Source organism: Drosophila nasuta, chromosome X, assembly GCF_023558535.2.
Source record: "Drosophila nasuta strain 15112-1781.00 chromosome X, ASM2355853v1, whole genome shotgun sequence".
Lineage (NCBI taxonomy): Eukaryota > Metazoa > Arthropoda > Insecta > Diptera > Drosophilidae > Drosophila > Drosophila nasuta.
The window spans coordinates 22,999,657-23,019,555 of NC_083459.1; the positions used below are offsets into that span (position 1 = coordinate 22,999,657).

Sequence of the window (19,899 nt, forward strand, 5' to 3'; positions counted from 1 at the left end):
AATATTTGAACGCACTACAAAAATGCACTTGCTTGAACGACACTCGTCGTAATTATGGCGCGTACCTAAAAACGCAGTGTGTCCAAAGCGCATGTACTGCAAAATAAGTATATTCATGATAGTATAGCGCACTACCAGTATATTCGTGAGAGTACGGTCACGCTGCACGAAATCAACAAGTCAACAACCGCTAAAAATTATAAAAGAAACCATTTTCAAACGATTGCTGAATAGTGCTCTCAAAATGTCGATGCAGAGACTGACAAACGTTATCAGACTAACACCACGACTCTCCACCGTTGGTAAGTTGTGCGACCAGCAGATAACAGCCAACGGGGAGTCTGTACGATTGAAGTCCAAGAAACGGTTCAAAGGAGCAAAGTCCAAGCAATCAACAGGTCAATTGCATTACAAACATTTGTTTTGTTTTCGCAGCCATGCAACGCAACAACACGACAAACGCGTCACATAGTGCCACAGTGCCGCACTTTAATACGCTGGCCATTACCTCGCCCAAACCCTTCGTCTTCCATGTCGAACTCAATCGTCCCAAGAAGCTGAATGCCATCAATCGCGAGATGTGGCTGTAAGTGCATGTTGAATATCAAATAAAACTAATGAACACAAAACTGACCACCTTTCTCCAGTGAGATCAAAGACTGCTTCGAGGCATTGGCCATCAATCCCGATTGTCGTGCCATAGTTCTCTCGGCGGCCGGCAAACATTTCACTGCCGGCATCGATCTCTCCTCGATGCTAAGCTTGGGGCAACAGCTGGCGGACAGCGATGATGTAGCACGCAAGGGAGTCGTGCTGGAGCGCACCATCAAGCTGTATCAGGACTCCATAACAGCCGTCGAGCTGTGTCCCAAACCCGTGATTATGGCGGTGCACATGGCTTGCATTGGCGCTGGCGTCGATCTGATCACGGCTGCCGACATTCGCTACAGCACTCAGGATGCCTTCTTCCAGGTGAAGGAGGTGGACATTGGCATGGCCGCCGATGTGGGCACCCTACAGCGTCTGCCCAAGGCCATTGGTAGCCAGTCGCTGGCTCGCGAACTCTGCTTCACTGGACGTCGCTTCGAGGCCACCGAAGCCGAGCGCAGCGGCTTGGTGAGTCGCGTGTTTGCCGACAAGGAGGCGTTGCTTAAGGGCGCTCTGGCGGTGGCCGAAGATATTGCCAGCAAGAGTCCAATTGCTGTGCAGGCGACCAAGGAGAACATGGTCTATTCGCTGGAGCACACGAATCAACAGGGACTCGATCATATTGTGAGTGATGAGAAGATGGCAATTTTCATTTCCATTTTGTAATTGTGCATTTTTTTTATTCTCTTGTAGCGTGTCCTCAACAAGCTGTATTTGCAGTCCGAGGACTTTGCTCAAGCTGTCGCCGCTCAACTCACCAAGGACGAGAAGCCCATCTTTGCCAAGCTCTAAACTCGAAATTCTAAGTTCTATTGGATTAACAATTGTATTGTATCATTTTTAATTATATCATCATCACTCTCAATCACTGTGTAAAGTCTTTTTAGGTTTCTAATCTGTATATAGATTGCATTCATTAGGAATAGAAGTCTACTCTATTTAATTACAATTGATTCTCTGTTAAATTAGTTCACATTGTTTAGGAATTTATGTTAAACATGAGAAGATTAATTGCATTTATATATTTCTTCTCAATTCATTCTCTGTGAAATTTGTTCAAATTGTTTAGGAATTACTGTTAAACTTGAGACCAATTACATTTGAATAGTTAATTAACTTTTATAGAACACATTATGGAGAGAAGTCGAATATTGTTTGAAGACTTTCGCTTTCTCTATGTAAGACTAGTTTGTATTGTTTTGAAATTTGGCTTCAATTTTGTAATTACAATTGAATCGAAATAATGATTGCTAATTAACAAATTTAGTTGCTCTTTTGAATTGGAAATCTGATTCTGTTTGCAGCAAAATATAATGTTAACAATGCGATCAAAGTTCAGAGCTTCAATTTTGTAATAACAATTGAATTGAATGCTTGCTAATTAACAAATTTAGTTGCTCCTTTGAATTGGAAATCTGATTCTGTTTGCAGCACAAGATAATGTTAACAATGCGATCAAAGTTCAGAGCTTCAATTTTGTACAAGATTGTGTTGTATAGCTGATCTTTGATTACTCCTTCTATCTCTTTGTCTCTATATATGAATTTTCTTGTTAATGGCGAAAGCTTTGATCTGGCTGCTTTTCTTTTCTCAGCTTTAGTTCATCTGTTGTTACAATTGTCTTTTAATTTTACTGCTTATTTAGCTACTCTTCTCTCTTACTATCTCACTCTCTCTTTCTCTGTGTTACACTGATTTATGACTAGTAATTTTGTTCAGAAATATGCGCTTCAATCTTGCTGCTGCTGCGGTTTCACCTTGAAGAGATTCTCGAGCGCACGTCGCTCCTTCAGGCATTTGGCTGTCAGCACCTCCACTTGGCCCTGCTCATTGATCAGTATATCGTCCTCGATGCGTATGCCAATGCCACGGAATTCGGGCGGCACATCCGTGCGCTGTTCATCAATGTAAATGCCCGGCTCAACGGTGAAAACCATGCCCGGCATGAGGCGTGTGTTGCGCGGCACATGCGGCGTATCGTGGACATCCATGCCGAGGTAATGCGACACATGATGCGGACAGAATTTGTAGCCCTGACTGGCCAGCTCCTTGTAGTCACTCAAATGCTTCGACACCAGCCCAATCTCCTGCAGATATTTGCCCAACTTAAAGCAGGTGGTCTCAAACAATTGATCCAACGACTCTCCGCCTGGCTGCATGATCAACTCTACAAGTAAAATACATTAATTGAGGGATTCAAGAGGAAACAAAGTAAGAGCAAACCAATTGTTTCCTTTTGCAGCTGCTCCATCATGTCGTAGAGCGTGCGCTGGGCATCCGTAAACTCTCCGCTCACCGGCCAAGTGCGAGTTATGTCGCTGGTGTAGCCGCCGTACTCACAGCCCGCATCCATGAGCAGCAGCTCCTTTGGCTGCATCAGCTGCGTGTTGTTCACATAGTGTATAACGGTGGCATTCTTGCCGGCAGCCACCACAGGTGGATAAGCCAAATAGCTGGCGTTGCGCATGCGGCACTTGAAGTCTATCGATGCATACAGCTGATGCTCCGATTGTCCAGGCCGTGTCTCCGCCATCACCTCGTTGAAGGCAAGCGAAGCGATTTCACAAGTGCGACGCATCAATTGCATTTCCGCCGGTGATTTGAGCAGTCGCATATTCTCCACAAAGCTGTAGGCGGGCAGGAGGCGTGCCCGTTCGCTGTTGCACAGCTGCAACATGGCATCGTTCAACTGCGGCAGCTCCGAATGCTTTAGATCGAACCACAGATGTGGCTTCAAATGCGCCACACTCTTGGCCGCCAGCTGCGCAAAGCTGTCGATGGGATACGATTGCTGTACACCAAACAACGGGACGGCGTATTCGGGTCCCGTACGTGGTCCATCCCAGAGCTCGGCGTGCGGATCCTTGGGGCGCATAAAGAGTGTCGATTGCACCTGCGACGCATCGTCGATGGTCATCATGAGTATGGCATCCGGCTCCAGGCAGCCGGTCAAATAGTAAAAGTCCGAGCTCTGTCGAAACACATACGGTATCTTGCCGCTCATGTACTTTTTGGCTGCGGCGCCAATCACCAGCTGCCAAAGATGCATTAACGAGGATTAATGTATTTTTGATGCTTTGATACTTACCATATGACTCTTGGAGGCTCGGCCATTGAACTCATCGCCAAAGCTCTCGGCATATGCCTTAAGGCCCTGCATCAGTGATGTGCGCCGCAATTGGAACTCGCGCAGCTCCACGCCGGGCACAAGTTCATTGGCTTTTATTAGATGCGGATGCGTGTAGCATGTGGGCTGCCCCAGGGCACGCTGTCCATGGCGCAGAGCTTCGGCAATACTGCCACTGCCGCCCACACGCGTCTCTTCCTCCTGTCCTGTGCCTTTGGCACCTGTTGTGGCGTATTTGGAGAACTTGGCTGTGGAGCTTTGTTGCTGTTGATGGATTGCGCGCAACAGGCAGAAACGTGGCAGGCGTTTTAGCGCAAACATAATGTGCGTGTATGTGTGCTATTTATCACGTATGTCGCTATGGAATTTGTTACAAATTTGTGTAATCTTTTTTTTTAGGAGGCTACATAAGCAAATGAAATAACTGACAAAACAAAAACATTTGCCGCTGTTGCAGTGTCAGCGTGACCGCAATTTCGAAATATACTAATTAGCTTTGCGCTCTGTATAATTTGTGCTGGACTGGTCACACTAATCCGTTAGCGTATTGGAGCAATTTGTTCAAAATTCCATTTTGATTTGAAAACTTTAAGTTTTATTATTTGCAATTTTTGTTTTTGAAGTCAGCAACCATTTGAAGTGCTTAGTTTGAAATATAAAAAACAAAAATGTGGCATACTTACACTTATGAATGTATGTAGAGATATTTTCATAAATGATTTTGTGTGCTTTGTGAGTTACAACATGGCAACCATAAACAGTTAGCTAGCTGGTTGTTTTTGCAATTCCACAATATGCAGGTGAAAATTAGGGCAGCGCATAATGAAATTGTACCTTTTAATTTATATTTTGTGTGTATTTGCCTTTTTTATTACACTCATAATACATTTAAGTTATTTTAAATGAATTATTTCTTGAGCCATGTTGACTACACATTCCCGGCGGTTTGTGTTTATGCAACTGCAGTTATCGATTGCAATAGCTTTGCTCAATATCGATGACAGGTGCAACGATTTGTTTTCAAATTGCAGCTATCGATTTAACGTGCATAAATCAAGGGTTTTAAACATACGAGAAGTAGTTTGCAGTTTATTATTATGGGAACTGATGAAGTAAGCTAAGTAAATGCAACTGCTACCTCACTATTCTAAACCTAATCCCCTGCCCACTCTTCTTGTCGATGGATTTCATTAACAAATTTTAAGTTGAGTAACAATTTTATTAAAACTTAAAGTTTTAGCTTAAGTTTTGTAATACACATAATAATAATTTTATAGCTGCAACTGTGCGCTTCAAGCAAACATTAAAAGCGAGTCATACTGTTCTAAAGGCACTACAATACTATATATATATATATTTAATCTCGGATTAGCATTGACATTCTTCTATTCCTGTTTCTGTTCCTGTTTAGGCGCCTCCCAACAGCGCTGTCAAAGCGCGCTTGTAATCACCCGAAGTCTCCGCCTGCAAGAGAAGAAAATACGATATTAATCAAGTTGGTTAAAAAGTTGAATTGAAGCTTAGATAATTTGGAATTCCGTAAACCGAAAGTTAAAAGCCAATGTGAGTGAGCCCAATACTTACGTCCTAGCACCACCAACAACAACAAGACAATAACAAACGGATCAAGAACAAGAACCAGGAATACAAAAAAAAGCAAAAGGTGGATAAGCATTACTCAAGTGTTTAAACTATGTATGTATGGGGAATACAACTAGATGATTTAACAAGTTCAGCTCTTAACTCACCACAACAGCACTGTGGAGCGTGCGATTGTAGATGCGCTCAAACTCCTGCTTGATGGTCTCCAGATCGATCTCAGAGCGACAGACAATGATGCGTATAAGCGTCGCGTCATCGGTGCCGGCGCCGTTCATCGCCTTGTACAGACGATTGGCAAAGAAAGCTGCTGGCGACTGCACACACTCAACTACAGAGGGAATATACAATATTATTAATCGTTTTTCAATTATGGGATATTACAATTATGATCTAAATCTATCCAGTGATGGGGCAGAGGATGCTTGATTTATCTTCTAAGAATATACCCTCTTATCCATACCCTGTAGAGGGAGTATCAGCCTTACCTATGGCCATCATGGCGTCGTGCAGCTCATCGGCCATCTCATGCTTGATCGCCTGCTCAATGGTCTGGCCAGAGAGCTCCTTGTACTCGTCAAAGACGAGACGCAGCTGGGCGAAGCTGGCGTGCGCCATGATGCGATTGAAGACCTCCTCGTCGGTGCCCAGTTTGGCCTCGCCTGCCGCATACAGCTGTGCAGCCTGATCCTTGGCCTGCTCGGCATCCACGGGCGTGTCGAGATTATCACGCACTCCCGTCACAATAAGCGTGAGCAGGCGGCGAAAGAAGCCAGACGTCTCACTGCACATCTGCTCGGCCAGGGGGCGTCCATACTGATCCTCGTAGGTGACGGCAATCTGCTGCATCTCCTCGTTGCTCTTGGTGCACAAGATCTCGACGAGCGTTGCCTCCTCGGTGCCCACACCGGCCATGGCCGCATGCAATTGCTTGCACAGATATTCGACCGGTGGTCGCATCAGTGCCACAATAACATCTTCAAAATGGCCGCCCAGCTCGCCCTTCAAGTCATCGATAAGATCGCTTTCGAACTCTGACTCATAGATGGCTCTAATTTTCTGACGTTGCCCATTGGTGCGCGTCGTCAGCACATCGATGATTTTCTGCTCATCGGTGCCCAGGCCACGCATCGCATCACGCAGCTCCTGGCTGTCGCTGGCGGGGTCGAAAGGGTTACGGGGCACAACAGTGGGCACAGGCTGGGCGCAGTCAAATCAATATTCAGTGTAAAGTATCGAACAAACAAACAACCAATCGAGCACTGCACTCGCTTACCTTGTAATCCATTTTGTTTGCTGCACGTTAAACGTAATTTCGCACAAGTGTTTTTATGATGATTCACTCTGCACTTTCTATGCAAATGTTGCTGTTGTTTTCTTTGGTAGTGCGCTTTCGTCTGCTCTGTTTGCTTTAGCTTTTGCAACTGAGGCGGCGTTGTCATCGCCCAACCGCCCATGATACAATAACACAAGGTAGTCTCGTCGGAAAAGCTGCCCCTTATCGACAGTAGAGCTTTGCGATTAACCCTTCAATTGCGCATAGGGTTTAATTGTTCCACTATATTAAAAAGAGTTGAAATGTTTTTTATAATTTAATTTTTAATAGTTTAGAAGTTGAAAGTAATCGTTATTTTTGTTTTTGATTACTAATTATTTTGTTCAGGTTCTTAATTCTATCATAAAGTTCAAATATATATATAATATAATTGCAATCTGACATTTTTGTCTTGCGCAAGGGTTAATCTCCACAAAAAAAATCGTCCGCGCACAACCTTTCGCTTCAACAAGCACGAGCGCACTGACGATAGTGGCTCGAAGCCGAACGTTAAGGCACGCGACGAGACTACCTTGTGTTATTGTATCATGCAACCGCCCAACCTGGCGCATAGCATGCTTGCTCATGATACAATTATACAAGGTAGTCTCGTCGGAAAAAGCTGTCCGACTTTAAACAAAACAATGAGTGCGAGTGAAAGAGTCTCAGCACAGCAGTGTGAGCGAGACGACAATGAAATGCGCATTAACCCTTAGACGATGATATTAATATTTACATAATTTGAAGCTAATATTAATGTCTTTTTGACATATTTCTAAAATGTAAGTTGTTTATGAATAATATTAACAATATACATATATGAGAATTCTCTAATTCTCGAAATGTTTTAATTCTATCCGTATCTACGGCATACATTGCAAAATGTCATTTTTCACAAGGGTTAATTGCAGAAAAAAATTCGTCCGCAGACAACCTCTTGCGTCGAAATACGAATGCGTACTGACGGAAGCTTTTTCCGACGAGACTACCTTGTATAATTGTATCATGATACAATAACACAAGGTAGTCTCGTCGCGTGCCTTAACGTTCGGCTTCGAGCCACTATCGTCAGTGCCATGATACAATAACACAAGGTAGTCTCGTCGGAAAAGCTGTCCACTATCTATCACATGCATAAGTGCGAGTGAAACGACTGCGCCTAGTGAGTGCGAAAGAATCGACAGTAGAGCTTTGTGATTAACCCTTCAATGGCGCATAGGGTTTAATTGTTCCACTATATAAAAAAGAGTTGAAATGTTTTTATAATTTAATTATTTACAGTTTAGAAGTTGACAGTAATCGTTGTTTTTATTTTTGATTACTAATTTTTTTGTTCAGGTTCTTAATTCTATCATAAAGTTCATATATATATATAATATAATTGCAATCTGACATTTTTGTCTTGCACAAGGGTTAACATTTAGGGAAAAAATCGTCCGCGCACAACCTTTCGCTTCAACAAGCACGAGCGCACTGACGATAGTGGACAGAAACCGATCGAAAAAAGCACACGACGAGACTACCTTGTATTATTGTATCATGGTCAGTGCGCTCGTGCTTGTTGAAGCGAAAGGTTGTGCGCGGACGATTTTTTTTGTGGAGATTAACCCTTGCGCAAGACAAAAATGTCAGATTGCAATTATATTATATATATATTTGAACTTTATGATAGAATTAAGAACCTGAACAAAATAATTAGTAATCAAAAACAAAAATAACGATTACTTTCAACTTCTAAACTATTAAAAATTAAATTATAAAAAACATTTCAACTCTTTTTAATATAGTGGAACAATTAAACCCTATGCGCAATTGAAGGGTTAATCGCAAAGCTCTACTGTCGATAAGGGGCAGCTTTTCCGACGAGACTACCTTGTGTTATTGTATCATGAATTGTATCATGTGCTTGCTTGCATAGGCAAAAGCTTTTGCCAGCAAGCGAGCGAGCTTTGAATGTCTCTTTCTTCCAACTACGGCTTGCGTCGCTTACACTTGAGACGTGAGAGCTTTAAGACATCACCTCATTCTAACTACGGACTGTCACAAATACAAATGCATTTGCACTAGCTTTGGCATGATTCATGCCAAAGTGAATGAATAGAAAAGAATGCGGTTTAATTGAGGCATTATTCACGCACGCACGCACACACACACACACACTAACATGCGCTGATGCATGCATGTGTGTGTGTGTGTGGTGTGTATGTGTGTTAATAGGTTTATCTTTATTTAATCTCGTTTAAATAGTTTGCTCAGTTTTGTTACTTTGCACGAGTTCATTAATAATATACATTTTGTGTGTGTGTTTTTGTTTATCTCATTCTTCTAATTCTCAACTTGTTGTTCGCTTTATATATATATATATATCGTATATATGTATATGCATATGTATGTGTATGAATGAAAAAAAATCATTTTCTTTTTTCGATTCGTTTTTAGTTTTCTTCTTTTCGTTTTTGTTTTTTTTTTATACACAGGGCGCGAGAGGAAAAAGCAAAACAGAAAGATCAAATCACTTCTAATAATAATAATAATAATTATAATAATATTTGTATCAAAATAAATTACAATACCAATGCAAAAATGTTAGCAGGATTCTTTTTTTTCTGAGTTCTCTTTTAACTCGATTTGAGTTCTCTTCATCTTCTTGTGTTGAACTTCATTTGATGAAATTCACCAAAACGCGTGAACTTCGTTTTTCGAGTTCTCATGTGTTGAATTTCATTTCATGAACTTCACCACTGTGCGGGGGATGGAATAGGGAAGTGAAGGGAAGGGAGCAACGGAAGCGGAAACTAATAATATAGCACGAGTAGTTACATAAAGTATATAGTAAATATATATGTAAATACAATTAAATATTAAATTCCCAAAAAAAAATACAAATATATAGTCTTTTGTTTGCATCGCGTGTATGTGTGTGTGGTGTGTTCTACTGCTCCATTCTACTCCTTGTCCACGCTTTCCAACACTGACTCAAGCGTAACGATCTATGAATATAACTCCAATTGCTTAGAGATGGGAGCAGACAACTCATCCTACTATATATCAACGTTGTTATTAGTTATTCTTTTTTTGTTTTTCCTTTGTGTTTGTTTTCCCGTGAGGGGAACTTTTTTGGGTTGGAGGAGCGGAAGATGCTTTTTGGAGGGGGTGGAAAAAAGGGAACTTCTCTTAGACCTCATCGTTTTGGTTCATCTTGAGCTCGTTAAGCGTGGCATTGAATCGCGACCATTCATCGCGCGACGGTTGCGCCAGATGCTCAGCCACATCGTAGACATACAGTTTGCCGGACTCATCGCCAATGCAGACATGCAACCCGGATGGGGTCCACGAGACGCGATTGAGCGCCGGCGCACCGTCGACAACGATTGAGGCTGTTGGTACTTCGGTGTCTTGATTGAGATTCCACAAATCGAGACGACCGCTACCATCGACAGCCGCAAAGAGGGCGGGATGAACGGGCGACCAGGCGACGTCCATCACATAGTCCGAGTTGTCCTCAAACGAATACAAAGGTCGTGTATCCTATCGGAAGATTATCGGTTAGACATCACTCTCTTACTCTCTCTGCTTCAGCCAATCAAACTTACCTTGAGGGACCACAATTTGATGGTCCAGTCAATGGAGGAGGTAAGGAACAGATGCCCAAAGTCCGGTGACGATTGATTGTAATGCGTCGAGATGCCAGTGATGGGTCCCAAGTGACGTTCAAACACCTCATTCACACCCGAGCGCAGGCCATGACGTGAGGCCGAATAGACATAACCATCCTCGCTGCCCATCACCAGGCTGTTGATCTCATTGGCCGGGAATGCCATCGATGTGATTGCAATGGCCTTCGACTGACGTTGCTGCAACTCTAATGTGTCCTGCGGTTGGGACAACATGTCCAACGACCACGAACACAACTTGCCATCCGACGATATGGAGATGACATTGTGCGCATTCTGTGTGCCAACCATTTGCAGACAGTACACGGGATGTGTGTGGGCCGCTGCGCTCAATGGCGTCCGTTGGATGGGGGTACGCTTCTGGACGCGATTGTCCCAGAGGACAATCTGTCCCGAATATGTGCCGCCGAGTATCAGATTGGGATTGAACTTGGCAAAGCAGGTGGACATGACGGCGCTCTGGCAATGGAAAACATCCTCGGGCGTTTGCTTCTTGAATTTGGTATTCCAAACCATCACAACGCCATCCGGCTCATTGGGACTCTCCTCGTTGTTGTGATACGAGGCCACAACCAGTTCAGGGAAATGTGTCGACCAATCCATGCTCGTGATGCAGCGATTCTTCGACCAGCGCTCATCGTAGAACACTCGATTCAGCGACAGCCGTGCATGGGAGCGTTCGTCATTCGCCTCCTCGTTGTCCCCGCACCCGATGTAGTCCGTATAGATGTCCACGTTCTCGGAGAGCGCACGCTCCACGACGCGTCCGGCGCGCAAGACGAATCGCTGAAAGTCCTCCGACAGGATGATCATCTGCTTCTGCTCCTCCGACAGTTCCTTGACTGAATAGAGCAGAAAGGAAGATAAAAGGTTAATTCCAAGATAAGAAAAGTCCCCTAAAAATGGTTTGATTTGGGGGAGCATTTGGGGACTCACCTTCCTTCTTCTCCTCCTGCTCTTTCTTCTGTTCGAGGGGCGTGATAGCGGGCGCCACGTCCTTGACGGTGGGCAGTCCATGGTTGAGATAGCCTGGTGGCAGCTTGGAGCTGAAGCCGTGATCCAAATGGGGAAGCGAGCTCTCTTCGTCATCTCCTTGGGCATCAAATGCAAGCACTGTTTAAGGTATAAAACTAACACAGCTAAAGGAACTTGACAATCGACAGAACAGGAACAATTCTACTTTTGCATTTGCTTTCGGTTTCTTGTTGTTATTGTTGTTGTTGCACTCTTTTAATTCTTTTGCGTTTGCTGCTTGTTGTTGTTGTCTCTGTCATTCTTGCATTGCATTTTTGTTTTGTTTGACTTTTTTCAGTTTGGCTTTGTCTCAGCTGGGAGCTTAGCTTGGTGATCATGGGGAAGGGGGTTGGTTATTGTGTATGTGTGTGTGTGTGTCTGTGTTCAGTTGCAGTGTTGAAAAACAGCGATAGACAGATAAACTTTGACGAGAGAGAGGGAGACAGTGACATAGAGACACTCCACACCGTTGTGGGAGAGCATGTATAAAGAGGAAGAGAGAAAGTGTGTGTGTAGTGGGAGAAGGTGGAGAGAGGGGAGGGGGAACACACACGCACCACAAATACCGTGTGTAGAATGTATCAAATAGGGTATGCTCGGTTATTTTACATATCTTACACACATAGTATATAGTATATGCTGTGTACGTGTGTGTGTGTGTGTTAGAAAGAGATAGGTGCATTCGCTTTTTACCGTTTGGAACTATTACACAAAGCCAATTAGAAAACAAACAAAAAGAAACAAAATCTCTTTAAAACAAAGTTCAATGTACAAACGTTTTTCCTTGTGTTGTTGTTGTATGTACGTATGTGTTTTGTGTGTGTGTGTGTATGTACATATGTTTGTGTGTGTGTCGCAGCATAAGAGATATTCAAGTAGTATTATTATTATGGTATGTTTTTGTATGCATCTATGTATGTGTGTGTGTAGTTGTAGTAGTAGTAGTAGTAGTAGTTGTAATTGCTAGTTATCATATTATAGTATTATTCACTATGCGAGAGTTCATATCAACATTTCTCGACTCACGCGATTTTCAGTTACTGTTTTGTTTCAATTGCTCCACCCAGTTTATAAATTTGCACTTAAAATTACATATTGGTATTTTATGCTAGAAATATATATATTACACATATTTTTCTCATTGCCTTTTTAATTGCTTTTGTAACCATTCAATAACAGCCAACAGAGGTCGCTTTTCGCATTTCGTTCGTGGTCGCCAACATCGCTTTTTTTGTTGTTTTTGTTTTTGCTGTGCTTGTGGTGAGAGACAGAGACGGAGACAGATACAGATGCAGAGAGAATGCATGTGTGTGTGTGCGTGTGTAGGTGAGAGTGCGCGGAAGAAGAAGAGACAAGACGAAAGGATCACTCGAACTGGAAGGAACTGGAATATCGGTCATCGTTTCAGAAAAAAAAACCAATGTGACCGTTCGTAGCCGAAACCAAAAAAAGCTTTCACACACTCAGCTCGCAATTCGATTGCAATTTAAATCGCAGTTAGATTTGAATTTTGTGTTTTTAGCATTTTTGATGAATTTGATGAATCTTTGGATTAGTCACACAATATGCGAGAGACAATGAGTATGATGGAAAGAGTTGGGATGCATGCAATATGATAAGAGAGTAGCACACACATTTGGCAAGACAGAGACAGACGGATAGAGACAAAGAGCGAGAGATTGAGATAGAGAGAGGGAGAGAGAGCGTGTCTGTGTTTGTGTTGTGTCCGTGTGTGTTCGCTAGAAAGTGACAGCCAGCCGCGAAGATCTTTTTTTTTATCGTTTATCTCATTGCAATTTTCAACATGTAATTTGAATTGAAAAATTTCAGAACTTCAGAATTTTTGTTAGAATTTGTACGTTCCTATTTTGCTTCATGTCGAGATTCCCGTCACTGTCATCGAGTGGTGTACCTACCTGTGAATTCATCCTCCCACTCTAAACCCGGATTAAGATTGTATTCATCTTGAAGAAATATAAAGAAATAAATATATTGTACATATACATTGTAGTTGTTTCAGTTTCATTTCAGTATTTTTTTTTTCAAAAACAAAAGCAAAATTCGGGCTTCCAATATATTTGAAATCTTTTCTTTTTGCGTCGTACCGCCCCTTAAAAAAATTGTTGATTCGAGTTTGGAAAACTCTTTGTCACAAAATGATAGTAATAAAAAAAAAAAACAGAATCAAACCAAATGTGATGAACGGAATCGAATTAAAAGCTTTCGCTTTTATGAGATTATTTTATGGAAATATTGAGAAATGCTTTCGAGAGACGTGTGTTTTCTTTTTCGAGGGTGGTAATGAGAAACAGATATCGAGAGAGATAGATAGAGATAGAGAGAGTGGGGTCGATAGAACATAAAAACTTTTCTTTTTATCTTGGTCTTTTTTGGTCGGTAAATTTGAGAAAAAAAAATATTAGCACATAAATCGATCGGTAGACCGATATCGATATTACAATGTTACGATTATATAACTGATAAGTTCTAAGTCAATATATAGTATATAGTATTATATATAGTACATGATATTTCTCAGTGCTTACACATGCATTGTGTGTGTCAGTGTGTGTGTGGGTGTACGTGTGAGTGTGTGTGAGCATATGTGTATGTTTAGGCTTACAATTTATTTAGACTTATTATAATTTATAGTTAAGAAGATATGTATATATATATGTATGGAAAAGTTGGCTAAACACATTATGGATATATAAATATATATTTAGATAAATGTCGTTTTTGTTATGCTAAAAAAAAAACATAAATAATGATCAACGAAAGGCAAGCCTAACCTCCAAATACACAGCTAAAGTATAACAGTCGGGACTGTTATACAGTGTCATACGCAAAATCAAAATGCGAGCACTTTTCTTATTGTTTGGTTTCTTAAGAAAAAGAGAGAATAACTTAAACAAAAAAGTAAAAGTAAAATGATGTCAACTACTTAAAAGAATTAAAAACTTATAAATTGGGTGGAGTTCGAACAATTTGATATACATACGTAATACGTAGTCATAAACGCTTCAATAATAGATCTCTAAATGTAGCACACACATATTAATATATATATATGTGATAACATCTAGATATATATGCTTAACAATAATAAATGCTGATACAAACTGAATCTCGGTTTTTTGTTTTTTTTGCTTTTTTTCTACATGAAAATCAAAAAGAAATCATTAAATTGGGGGAAATTGTACCGAAAAGGCCGAAAACAAAAGCAAATTGTAGAATCTAAATCTAAATATATATATTAAGATGCGTGAGAGATTGAGCAAAAGTACTAGATTTAACTCTAAAGATACACATACAGATATAGAAGGAAAGTAAACAAAATACAACTAACGAGTAACGAGTACGAGTGTAGCAAGTAACGAGTAACGAAACGATTAACGACAGCGAGATTCGTTCAAACTACGTACGACAAAACAGAGAAGCAGATAGATAGATAGATAGATTATGCAGTGATAGATAGATTGTTGTTATTATATCATTATTATTAATGTACACTACTTGGTGGGTGGGATAGTCAAAGATATTTCGAGGGGGTAGGTAGGTAGGTAGGTTGGTAACTAACTAGTTTAGTTTTACATACAAGAATCAACAACTACTCACCATAATAATCCGTAGCATGAGCTGCAGTTTTTTTTTTGCGTGCGTACCAAGAACAGATAAAAGGGGGAAGAAAAAGTAAATAGACAAATTATTAAATTGCGCTCAAATCGAATCATATAACCACAAATTGGTATCGAATTACAAAATCGAAAGAAACAATTTGCTGAAGAAGCTGCTGCACCAAAGAAAATTCAAGAAAAATTAAGATTTCAAAGTGAGAATTGTTAAAACTCAAAAAATGAAACAGACTGTGTGTGATGATTTGAAAATTGTGTGCTGTCTAAAATATATGATTGTATGTATTATTAGTGAATGAATTTAGCCTGCTTATAACTAGGATTAGTACCTTTACGTGGACGCCACCAGTCCTCCATATATCCTGACAGAGGCGATGAGTGGCAAGAAAGAACTGTATTTGTTATTTTATTTCACTTGATCAATATTTTGTTTGTTGTTTGCATTTTAAGTTTGCCCTACAAATTACTTCGAATCGAATGAGGCGCAACACAATTGAAAATATTTAACGATAGGAAAGTCGGAAGTGAGGGGGGAAGAAAATTAGATAAGACTTGCTTTTTAACGTTTCTTTGGTTTTGAGGGAGGACAAAGAAAGTGGGAAACAGTTTTCACATACAAACATTGTAATAGAAATCAATCAATAGAATCGAAGAAACAAACTATGGGAAAGTTTCTACACAATAGCCACAACATTTGGTTCCGTGTTATAGCTAATATAACTGCTACTTTATAATAATATTATATGTAAATAGATTTATGTATGCAAAATACGATCAGAGAATACGCACCATCACGCTCGTGACCTCCGGTGCTGGTGGTTTGTGTTTGTTTCGTATAGACGAGTGTCTCCTTTGGTGGAATGTTTGTTGCCTGCACATTGTAGACGCTCAGATTAAGTGGCTGCTGCTTTTTGCCAACGCTGCTGCAACAAATAGAACAATTATAATATAAATTGAGTTAAGGAACAGACATAAAGTATGATATTCAATACTTTAGATACCATAAATTCACTTAATAATCAATACAAATATAAATTGAGATTAAGAACAGGCATAAAATATGATATTCAATACTTTAGATACCATAAATTCACTTAATAATCCATACCAATGCTTTTCTAATAGGCAAACAATGAATTACAAACTACAAACACTTGAAAAAAGGATGATTTCAAAGTAGTTTCAGTTTTGTTAGTTGTTTTCCTATAAGAATAGCATTCTTATTGAGCTTAGGCAATTACCCTTGTCCATTAACGGTGGCTTGCAGACTGACATCGGGTGTCTGTGTATTGGAATTATCGGATGTCAACGAATTGGCCGACGACAATGAGGACAACACTTCCGAAACGGGCGCCACGCCCAGCGACGACAACATCTCGTCTAGATCCCTATAAGCATATCACACAAAATATATCCAATAATATATATGATAAAGGACATTTCCCACTTACTTGCGCTGATCCTTGTCGATACCGGTGCCGGTGCCAATGCGACCGGCGGCTTCTTCCATGTCTTTGATTTCCTTTTCGCGACGACGTCGATCCTTCTCCTCGCGCAGTGCTGCCAACTTGGCCTTTTTGCGCTCCAGCTCAGCCTTGCGATCCATGTTTTTGTTGTGTTGGTCTTCTCGTAGTCTGGCAACGCCGCAAGTCTTTCGCTGCTAATCTAATCGCTCTATGCACAGGTGCAATGCCTCGGGGGAAGGGGGCGGGGCCAGAGAGGGGAAGTCGCTCAACGCTGCTCGACAACAACGGCAACAACAAGCAGAACTACAACTACAACAAGTGCAGTCTAAGGAGCTGAAAAAGAGAAAAAGCAATGCAAATTATTATTATGAATCAGTTGTAACCAATATTGGTTAGCAGCTGGCTTGATGATGTCACCTCAACTGGCCATAACTTAAAAGGCGTACTATTTGCGTATGTGTGTGTGTTTGTGCGTGTGTCAGTGTCTTCTTTTTCGTTCTTCGTATGCGTTCTGTTCAATTACTTTTGAATTTGATTTTGGCTAACAATAATGCATGAAGCAGCAGCAGCACACACAAAAAAAAATCAATAGTCTAATGCCAACCACAAGATGTGACGACGTCGGCGACGGCAGCAGCCACAGTCGTCGCTGACAGCGCAGTCATCGTTGTGACGTCGTTTTCTACTTTCCGTTCGTGTGCTCAATTTTTCTTTTTTCCTTTTTGTGTGCAATGCTTTCACATGCTGCACTCGATTATAGTTACGTTATTTACATTTTAAAGTAAGCGCACCTTTCAATGTTGTTTATACACGGTTTTGCGCGACCAATCAAATACTTGCAAATTGTTGCTAAAATAACATTTTATTTTGTTCCAAATCGAAAACGCGTCCAGCGTGACCGCAGCTTAAACACCAAAATATACCAGGCAATCTTCAAAAAAATATGCCGCATATGTTTGGCTACACTACTAAATTAATGTTGGACAATTCCTATAGAAATGCACGAATTTTCAAATAAGAATTTAGTTTGCACACGTTTAAGCTAAATTACTTAAGAATTTTAATAATAATAATTATTTAAGAGACAATTTCAATTGCGTTTTAAATGCTATTAGTAGACAGTCATTGCATGAGTTATGCCACCCTGTATTCAAATAATGTGGCAGCACTGCATCACTTGAATGCATCGATCTGGCAGCGTTGTGTGCCGGCGCTAAAAATTCAAAAAACTGCTCGTCACAAATACTTGAATGTGAAATGGCGTTGTGTCACCCAGCTGTTAATGGCAGTGACACTAATTAATGCAATGCACATTTGGCCGTCAAGTGAAATCATAAGAACCCCATGGAAATAGAAAGCTGACGAGAATGTTAGTTTGTACAAAATGCTCATTGTCATTGTAATTTATGCGACGCTCATATGCAGCAAGCCAGCATAACTGTAAAACTGTTCGTGTGCAATTGGCATATTAAGCGTCGGTTTCCGTAATTAGTTGTTAATTGTTTGCTTGCCTGCTTGCTAACCTGGCACCAAATGCCAAAAGACCAAAGACCAACAGAGTACTGCCAACTCTTCAGACACCCACACATACACACCAACACACACACACACGCATGACAATGACACAGTTCGTTCACATTTGACTGCGACGCCCAAGACAGCCCAGCCTCAAAATTTTGTGCATGTATATCAACACAAATATTAATGTCTTTAATATTTTTGTTTTTCTTTTCTTTTTCTTTTTCTCATTTTATTATCTTGGCGCATCTTGAGCTTAAAAGCAAACACTTTGATGGCCTATAAATTGCATATGCATTGATTTCATAACGACCAAAAAAAAAAATAACATTAGCTGATTGTGGATCGCGTTCATCAGTTAAATTTTTTTATTTCTCTCTGTATTTTTTTTCTGTTGTTTTCTTTGTTGTTTTGCAAGCTAATTTGGTTGCAACGAAAAAAAAAAACCTTGAATTACAAAATCTTTCAGCTGTCTCTTGCTCCAGGCAACAGCAGTAATGACGATAATGATGATATTCATGTTGATGATGATAATGATAAATCAGCGCATCTGCTACAACAACAACAACAACAAGACGAAACTTGATCGATATGCGGTATATTTTGGTATCTTGTAAGTCTGGTATATTTTGTTGTTGTACTATTGCCAAACCATGTAGACAGACAGGCAGACAGACAGAGATAGATATAGATATAGATAGAGTTTTTCGCTAATTGCATACATGTGTATACACTTTTTTTTGACGCCCAAGTGTGTGTGTGTGTGTGTGTGTGTTTATGTTTATGATGTTGTCGTTTATGATGCGTATATCTGTGTGATACAATTCGATACGCGCATAATTTACAATTTAATTGTTGCTTCTTAGAAGCCGCTAAACCAGCCGGACCTGCGTCCAACCAACCAACCAACCGAGAGTAAAAGTTTATTTAATTAACTTTAACTAGTTGCTAACTGCTTTAAGGTTCGGTCAGCCAGTTTTTCGTATCGTTCGCATTTTATTTTTGTTTTCTTCTTTTTTGTCGTTGTCGCTGTTGTTGTTGTTGCTGCTGTTTTTACCATGCTCGTGTTGTTTTGCCGGCTATTTGATCGTCGCTCAAGGACAACGAGTTCATTTTTGTTTTTAGTTTTTTTTTTTTTTTTGGGTATTGCGTGCGTCACATTTAGCATATTTACATACATAGTTTTACATATTTACATATAAGCGGACGATATATATTTTATACAATTTTCGTATGGATTTATACAATATTTTGAGTTGGCGCTGACACACTTACAATTTTTATCCTGTCCAAGGCCTTATATCATAAATTATGGTCACACTGCAAGCAGCGACAGGCGTCGGCTGCTGACGTTTACAAATTGCATGTACACACTGACACACACACATACTCACCCACACACACACGCATTCAGGCTTTAAATTGAAGTTGCCCGTTATTATGGTTATTATTATTGGAAAGGTTTTTTTTTTGTCGTTGTCGCGTTTTGTTCGTTCCATCTTGAATGTTAACATGTTATCTTTTCCTTTCTTTTGATTTTGATTTTATTTGTGTTGTGTTGTGTTATTGTTGGCGACTGATTTTGATTGCTGGAAATTGTCGAAGCATTTGCATGCAAGGCGCAACATCGTTAACCGGCAAAACTTAAGTTTTTTTTTTTTTCTTATTTTTGTTGTTGCTGTCTCTTTACCACATACAAATGAAACACTTTATGTGGGCAACTGTATGTGTGCGTGTGTGTGTGTTTACTTGCCTTGCTTCATTACAGCGCTTTGCCTTGCCTTGCCTTTCTTTGCCTACATCTCCACCTCCACCTCCGCCTCCGCTACTGACGCTGCCGCTGCCAGCGTCGACTGCACGACTAAACCGCAGCAATCCCCCAGGTTAAGCATTGGCGTCTGCG

General features: G+C 40.6%; 4 protein-coding genes across 26 annotated transcripts; 1 reads left to right on the plus strand and 3 right to left on the minus strand.

Annotated features, from left to right (window-relative positions):
• Nucleotides 1-141: 141 nt before the first annotated feature.
• On the plus strand, nt 142-1,513 carry LOC132796940 (delta(3,5)-Delta(2,4)-dienoyl-CoA isomerase, mitochondrial). Its single transcript, XM_060808305.1, has 4 exons — nt 142-302; nt 436-586; nt 648-1,272; nt 1,342-1,513. The coding sequence occupies exons 1-4, from the start codon at nt 245-247 to the stop codon at nt 1,438-1,440; spliced, it is 933 nt and encodes a 310-aa protein (XP_060664288.1). The 5' UTR covers nt 142-244; the 3' UTR covers nt 1,441-1,513.
• A 463-nt stretch (nt 1,514-1,976) lies between these two features.
• Nucleotides 1,977-4,397, minus strand: LOC132796939 (xaa-Pro aminopeptidase 3). The gene is made up of 3 exons (XM_060808304.1): nt 3,737-4,397; nt 2,872-3,682; nt 1,977-2,815 (listed from the first exon to the last, which is right to left on the minus strand). The coding sequence occupies exons 1-3, from the start codon at nt 4,094-4,096 to the stop codon at nt 2,379-2,381; spliced, it is 1,608 nt and encodes a 535-aa protein (XP_060664287.1). The 5' UTR covers nt 4,097-4,397; the 3' UTR covers nt 1,977-2,378.
• A 577-nt stretch (nt 4,398-4,974) lies between these two features.
• On the minus strand, nt 4,975-6,810 carry LOC132796492 (annexin B10). Its single transcript, XM_060807681.1, has 4 exons — nt 6,651-6,810; nt 5,863-6,574; nt 5,524-5,705; nt 4,975-5,239 (listed from the first exon to the last, which is right to left on the minus strand). Exons 1-4 carry the CDS (start codon nt 6,660-6,662, stop codon nt 5,183-5,185), a joined length of 963 nt encoding a protein of 320 aa, XP_060663664.1. The 5' UTR covers nt 6,663-6,810; the 3' UTR covers nt 4,975-5,182.
• A 1,992-nt stretch (nt 6,811-8,802) lies between these two features.
• LOC132795103 (cytoplasmic dynein 1 intermediate chain) lies at nt 8,803-17,408 on the minus strand. 23 transcript variants are annotated; one of them, XM_060805566.1, is made up of 10 exons: nt 17,270-17,408; nt 16,464-16,811; nt 16,254-16,400; nt 15,802-15,935; nt 15,342-15,374; nt 14,996-15,016; nt 13,294-13,341; nt 11,300-11,455; nt 10,283-11,205; nt 8,803-10,217 (listed from the first exon to the last, which is right to left on the minus strand). In XM_060805566.1, exons 2-10 carry the CDS (start codon nt 16,616-16,618, stop codon nt 9,864-9,866), a joined length of 1,971 nt encoding a protein of 656 aa, XP_060661549.1. In that variant the 5' UTR covers nt 16,619-16,811; nt 17,270-17,408; the 3' UTR covers nt 8,803-9,863. The 23 variants fall into 23 exon arrangements, with proteins under 23 accessions (XP_060661549.1, XP_060661544.1, XP_060661540.1 ...); XM_060805561.1 differs by having other exon boundaries at nt 11,300-11,452; nt 15,342-15,404; XM_060805557.1 differs by having other exon boundaries at nt 15,342-15,404.
• Between the last annotated feature and the right edge of the window lie 2,491 nt (nt 17,409-19,899).

Bases quoted from the DNA above. Each gene is read 5' to 3' on its own strand.
- LOC132795103 (XM_060805557.1), bottom strand. From the start codon at position 16,618: ATGGATCGCAAGGCTGAGCTGGAGCGCAAAAAGGCCAAGTTGGCAGCA. The intron at 15,936-16,253 runs GTAATTGCCTAA...TATTTGTTGCAG, and splicing joins GCCACCGTTAATGGACAAGG to CAGCGTTGGCAAAAAGCAGC. The intron at 11,206-11,299 runs GTGAGTCCCCAA...TGCTCTATTCAG, and splicing joins GCAGGAGGAGAAGAAGGAAG to TCAAGGAACTGTCGGAGGAG.
- LOC132796940 (XM_060808305.1), top strand. From the start codon at position 245: ATGTCGATGCAGAGACTGACAAACGTTATCAGACTAACACCACGACTC. The intron at 303-435 runs GTAAGTTGTGCG...TTGTTTTCGCAG, and splicing joins ACCACGACTCTCCACCGTTG to CCATGCAACGCAACAACACG. The intron at 1,273-1,341 runs GTGAGTGATGAG...ATTCTCTTGTAG, and splicing joins AACAGGGACTCGATCATATT to CGTGTCCTCAACAAGCTGTA.
- LOC132796939 (XM_060808304.1), bottom strand. From the start codon at position 4,096: ATGTTTGCGCTAAAACGCCTGCCACGTTTCTGCCTGTTGCGCGCAATC. The intron at 3,683-3,736 runs GTAAGTATCAAA...CATCTTTGGCAG, and splicing joins GAGCCTCCAAGAGTCATATG to CTGGTGATTGGCGCCGCAGC. The intron at 2,816-2,871 runs GTTTGCTCTTAC...TTTTACTTGTAG, and splicing joins GCTGCAAAAGGAAACAATTG to AGTTGATCATGCAGCCAGGC.
- LOC132796492 (XM_060807681.1), bottom strand. The intron at 5,706-5,862 runs GTAAGGCTGATA...TTCCCTCTGTAG, and splicing joins CGACGCCATGATGGCCATAG to TTGAGTGTGTGCAGTCGCCA. The intron at 5,240-5,523 runs GTGAGTTAAGAG...CTTCTCTTGCAG, and splicing joins CGCTCCACAGTGCTGTTGTG to GCGGAGACTTCGGGTGATTA.